The sequence below is a fragment of the Protomyctophum parallelum genome, assembly GCF_964188405.1.
Source record: "Protomyctophum parallelum genome assembly, chromosome: 9".
Lineage (NCBI taxonomy): Eukaryota > Metazoa > Chordata > Actinopteri > Myctophiformes > Myctophidae > Protomyctophum > Protomyctophum parallelum.
The window spans coordinates 22,132,414-22,138,779 of record NC_139706.1 but is presented as its reverse complement, the minus strand read 5'-3'; the positions used below and the strand labels follow the sequence as shown (position 1 = coordinate 22,138,779).

General features: G+C 43.8%; 1 protein-coding gene across 1 annotated transcript in view; it reads left to right on the top strand.

The window, feature by feature from the left end:
* Nucleotides 1-2,587: 2,587 nt before the first annotated feature.
* The window catches only part of oafa (OAF homolog a), a 35,806-nt gene continuing 32,027 nt past the window's right edge, over nucleotides 2,588-6,366 (top strand). Inside the window, exon 1 of the mRNA XM_083772608.1 lies at nucleotides 2,588-3,351. Coding sequence (XP_083628734.1) covers nucleotides 3,127-3,351 — 225 coding nt within the window. The 5' untranslated portion in view covers nucleotides 2,588-3,126. The remainder of the gene's footprint in view (nucleotides 3,352-6,366) is intronic.

The window sequence follows — 6,366 nt, the reverse complement described above, 5'->3', positions numbered from 1 at the left end:
TATAGTATATGTATGACTAGCTCTCAATGATGACGTAAGAAATATGGTCATGTATGTAATCTGGTCCCAGCAAATCAGGCACAATTTGCTGTTTTATTTGCATACGCATCAAAAGTGGCGGGTTGGCTGGGACGGTTTTTGGCGCAAAGTAACCACAGTATACGGCTAATCAACTTACAAATTACATATATATAGTATATGTATGACTAGCTCTCAATGATGACGTAAGAAATATGGTCATGTATGTAATCTGGTCCCAGCAAATCAGGCACAATTTGCTGTTTTATTTGCATACGCATCAAAAGTGGCGGGTTGGCTGGGACGGTTTTTGGCGCAAAGTAACCACAGTATACCGCTAATCAACTTACAAATTACATATATATAGTATATGTATGACTAGCTCTCAATGATGACGTAAGAAATATGTGGATTAAAGGACCCAATGCCAGAGTGTAATTGGTTTTCGATGGTGACGTAATGACGATATGTTTTAGTGTTGGGAGGATTAAAGGTAATGCTCCTGTGTATACATGTATGTAATCTGGCACCACTGCCGTATCAGGCACAATTTGCTGGGACGGTGCATACGCATAAAAAGTGGCGGGTTGGCTGGAACGGACAAATTACATATACATATACATAGTATATGTATATGTAATTGGTTGACAGTTTGTAGAGGTCGAAAGTACTTGCGTGCTCTGCTTGTGCACTAGTTGGCCATTTATGGCCTACTAGTGCAACAAGCAAGTATGCACTCGACAGAGTGCAGTTCTAGTTTGGGCTGTGATGATGTGGTCTGCTTGACTCTTCTACAAGCTCGCAGGCAATCAGAAAGTGTGATCCTACGCGAAATCGGTGCTTGAGTGCTTCAGATGTTCTTCAGTAACCTCGCCTCACCAGGCTTTCCACCACCTCGGAGGAAAAGCCTGGTCTCTGTTTCAAAAGTCTGTATGATCCGGTCGGGAGCGGATGATATCGTTACGTCATGTAAAGTCAGGAACAATCAAATGGAACTTATTTTTCCCTCAAACCGGAAGAATAACAATAAAAGCTCTCGTAGCCTGTAGCTTTTATTGAGAAAAATCGGTTTGAGGGAAAAGGAAGTTACCGCCCCATTGTTCCCATGACGTAACGATATCATCCGCTCCCGACAGGATCATATACCCTAAATGAAATGGTGCCCAGGCTAGTTCTTCAGTGGTTCTTTGCTCGTAATCATATTAGGGGAACCATTTTGGTGCTACATACTAGTACCAATCATCAAATGGTGCTATATAGCACCGGTCTTTAAAGGTTATGTACCTTTAAGCTATAAGCTTCTGCCTATAGGCCTACCTTTTCGATTGCTGTAAAATTTAATGTTTAATTGTAATGTCTCTCTGAAAAAAGATCGAAATAAAGTATTCATGTGGGTGCTGTATAGCACCTTTAACGATAGGGGCTAGCACCATTGTGCAAATGGTGCTATAGGCTATTAATAAGCTACTTATTGATGATGAACTAACATAATTCATGAGTGACATTTGTGCACCTGTTTTGTTTGAATTTGGGCAGGCCCCATAGACACACACATATACTCAACTCCATTACACAAGTCATTCTCCCCTCCATAGTCCATACAAATAATTAACTGGCCATTTAGTGACATCAGCAACAGGTAGTGGCATTCTACAAGTCTTCTGGACAACATGCTACAAAAATAATTCACACATTATTGTCTCCACCAGGCCGAAGGCATGTGGGGAGGGTATGTTTTGCACTCCGTCCGTCCGTGTGTCCGTCCGTCCGTTTGTGTGTCCGTCCGTGTGTCCGTCCGTCCGTGTGTCCGTGAGCAGCTAATCCCGGCCACCGTTAACCCGCTCGATGCCACATTTTGCACACACACTCCCTGGATGCCAACGATGAATTTGCGTCCTCACCTTCGTCTTCAATGTTTGGGTGTGTTCGGAAATGTGCACTGGGAGTGCACTTGCCTATTAGTTTGCATTGCACAGTGCACTCAGTGCGCTATTTCCGAACGCGCCCATTGTGTTACGCAATGTTTGTGTTTACACAAACACTCAAAATTGTCCATTCATTGTCAATGGGATTAATGTTTTTCTTCTGGACATAGGAGGGGCTATCGCCCCTTCAAATATTAATATAAAAAATATTAATTTAATGCTCTAATGCTTAATCCTAGGGCCAGCCCTGGTGCACAAAAACAAGTTGATAATAAACCAAGGTGTTTGATTCATCTAAACATAAGCAATACTCTTCAGAACAGGTGCCCTCTTTATAAACATGCAAGGGTACCCAACAACAGCCACACAGCTATGATTAAATAAGCTAATAACACCTACAACGGTTGTTGGGGGGTATTAGTTCAGCCTACTTGTTGGAGTGACGGGTCACATGAGCCCTAGGGGGATGGGCACAGAGTTTGTGAGGGTGGTGTGTGTGTGTGTGTGTGTATGTGTGTCTTTAAGAGTTTACTACCACCACCACCACCACATTCACTCACACAACTGAAAGTTTGGTAACTTTGGGAGGCCACAAGCGAGAAGTGGTGGGACACCGACCGATGGACTGGATGAATAGAAGAGAGCGAGAGAGAGCGAGAGAGAACACGGGGATATCAACAGAATGCGAAGCAGCAACGTGCCATTATCAACAGACCGAGAGAGTTTTGCTTGTAGTAGCGACTCGAGGACCGGAGTTGCGCATGATCCTGCACTAAGTGCAGCTTGACTCTGAGAGAGAGAGAGGCTTTAACATTTCTCAATGGAAGGGAACTTTGGTTGGCAGCGCTGGTGAAAAGCAGAGATTTTTTTTAAGGAGGCATGAACGACTCGGTTCGGTGTCATTTCGATGAGCTTTTCCTCGCGAATCTGCGAAGTAACCCGAGAAAGCGGACAGAGAGCCACTTTAAAAAGGACCGTAACAAAGTATGGGAGACGAACGCACGGGTTTTATTCACATTCACAAACTGAACGGTCGCAAATGGCTCATCGAAATCCAGCGAAAATAATAAAGGGGACGTTATTGATATTACTATGAACTGAACTCGTTGTCTCGCTTATTTAGATTCTCTTTTCCTGTATTGTTCTTCGGTTCAGTTTTGCTTTTTTTAAGCCGTCTTTTGGAATGTTTGCGAGTTGCGTCCCTCCGGTTTCATTCGGTATACTAGTGCTGTGCGCTCTGCTGCTCGCTACGGGACTCAGGGGTTCTGAACTCAGGGTTCGGGTTCGACTCACCGACGGTCTGATCACAGAAGAGGTGCTGGAAGCGGACAGCGACAAAGACATCATATCAGTAGAGTTCAAACAGGGAGATGGGACACTGATCACTTTTGTAGCAGACTTCAAACAGGTGAGGGGTGTGTGTGTGTGTGTGTGTGTGTGTGTGGGGGGGGGGGGTGTCCTGACATCAGAATGTAGGCTACTAATGACCCTTGGCTGTTGTTTTCGCCACCTATATTTACGTAAATTACATTCTAGTAAAGTGGAGTCAATATAGCTGCTTTTACTGCAGTGCCCAAGGACCCCCATCGGGTCCCTGAGTCGGTTCCAGGGGTGCCCCCTTTAAGTGACTGATAGTTAATCTGCTTTAGTTAATAACTTAATAATAGTTTAACGTAACCATTATTGGGCTACTGTGCAATTAAGTACAACTAAAGATAGTACAATAATGGCTTATACCTACATACATAGGTCTATGTCCTAAATACACTAGATACTAGTAAGGGATTGTGGACATACCAAGTCATGTCTCAGTCAGTCACGATAAAAATGTCCTTCAATTGGGTCCCAGAGTAAAAAGTCCTATAAATAATCGTATTAAATGGGGTTCCATAGTCTAATGCATATCAAATTAGGTCCCTTAAGATTAAAAATCACACCCGTGTGAAGTGAGGGGCGCTCTTATCATCTTACAACATCAATTACAACATAATTTTAAAGCAAAGGGTGCTAATGTTTGTTTAAGTCCTCAAAACAAACATTAGATTTATCTTTGTCTATGGCGTTTTCTTAAACAAACATCATTGTTAGCTAGCGCCCCTAAAAAATCACACCTGTGTGAAGTGAGGGGCATTCATATATTAAAGTCTAACTCATGTTGATTAGGTGATGTAAAACAAACCGTGCCAACACAAACATTAAGAGACAATATGACTATGAGTTACTTTATAACGTAAATTGTCCCTTCATTGTCAATGGTGTTTACAAAACGAACATTAAACCTGTGTCCCCTCAAAAAGAAGGTTCAAATTTGACAGCCACTGTCTTACAGCAATGACATCACTCTGCATTGTGCATGCCCATTTGGCCTGCACCAGGATATCAATAAGCTTTCCTCAACAAATCTAAGAAATGTTGCCATGTTGGCACTATGATTACTTTTCCACGTGGGTGTTAAGATGGGCACCACAAGTAGCCTACACTACAGGATGAAAAGAGTAAATGCTTTCTCTTTATTAGTCTGACTCTGACTTGGCACTAATATTGTGACTTCTAACATTTCTTTAGCAAATTCCAAAGTCTGTGAGGCAATGAGGCTTGATAGCCTTTTGAGTTAAGGAGAATTGTCCCATATGTGTCTTGGACACACACCAGCTGCCTGTCACATGAAAATGAATACAATTAATAGTGCAGTATTAAACATGCCTTTGTTTTTAACAGCATATGGTGCATTCAAGTACATTTTGAAAATACATGTAAGACACACACAACACACACAGCCCCTACACACCTATCTAAAGCCTAAAGAGAAGCTGCCCACAAACCTAGGACACATACTCAGCGTATGTGTTAGGTTTGTGGGCAGCTCAGAACCAGTAACTCCCACATGAACAAGTATAGCAGCTCACACACGGGACCCTATCTTGCGTGCCTTACCCTAGACCAGTGGTTTCTCAAACTATGGTGCGTGTGAGCGCCCTCTAGGGGGTGCACGACATGAAAAGGCCAATGGTGGTGCTATAGTTTTATTACTTGCACAAGCAGAGCGCGCAACTAAGTACTGTAATCGGCTGCGTTGGCCGCCGTGTGTGTGTGTGTGTGTGTGTGTGTGTGTGTGGGGGGGGGGGTAAGAATGGTGGTCTTGGCTGTTGATGGTGACGTAACTAAGGTACGTTTCAGGGTTGGTATAAGGTCAATAACGGGTCTAAAGGATTTAGAACAGAAAACATTAGTTAGTAGCAGTACTAACAGTACTCTGGTTGCGCACAATATAGGCCATATGTACATTGCCTGCTTGTGTGCAAAGCGCAAGTTGGCAGCTCGACAGAGTGCATTTATAGTTTTAAATATATTAACATATTATGCCGAGTATATGCAGAATACAGCCTATGCTGCTTATATATGCCATATTCAGGTTCATATATGTGGATGAATAAGAAATATATGTCTCTACATAGCTTATATTTCCATGTGGGGGATGCGTCAGCTGGGTCGGGACATAACAGGGGGTGAATGGCCAAATAGGTTTGGGAACCGCTGCCTTGAAATACCAACAGTCCTACAGTCATTAGTCAGACACACCCCATGCTGCACAGCTGCAGGTTAGAAATCACCCGTGCTGCAGGTTAAAAATCACCCATGCTGCAGGCTAAGAATTACGTGTGGCTTCCGACATTGTAGGACTAATGACTGGTCTAACCAATGACTACCGGTAGTCTAAACCAAAAACTGTCTAAACTAAGTACTGCACCCGGTTACAACTAAAACATGCTGCGGGTTAAAATCCACCCGTGCCTTCCTGTGAGGTATGTCTGACTGTCTAACTAAACGCATGCACCCGGGTTGTGAGTTGTATTTACTACAGGATCTGATCTTGCGTGCCGCCTTACCCGGCACGCAAGATCGGGTCCTGTGAGTGTCCAGAGTGCATACATGGTCACCGTCTCCCCCACAGATATGCACCCCACCACTGACTCCATAGCCTCAGTCACAACTCACGACCCAAGTACTCCCAGAGACGTGAGTGGGCCACCTTTAGCATTCTTCTAAAAGTGGTAGTGTGTCAAGTATCACTCACTGGGGGAACATTTCACTATCTCCTTCGTGATGGTCTGAAACCTGAGAGGGTTTTCTGTCTTCAACAATCACTACTACCACACGTCAGAGACACCTACATAAGTTATGCTAAGTTATGCTCCTGTGTCAGTGTCGCAGAACAGAAAATAGCGGATCTATAATAAGCTCACTACGCACCATACATTATGAGCTTATAGATCGGCTATTTCCGGTCCCTGCCAGTGTCCTACGACGAAGTATAAATCGGAACGTGAAAATGTCAGTCCCTGGGTGGACGCAATAACCCAATCACACACCGTGGTAGTCGTGGCACTCTGGCGACTGACGGTGCTGAAGGCATGTGTCTGTG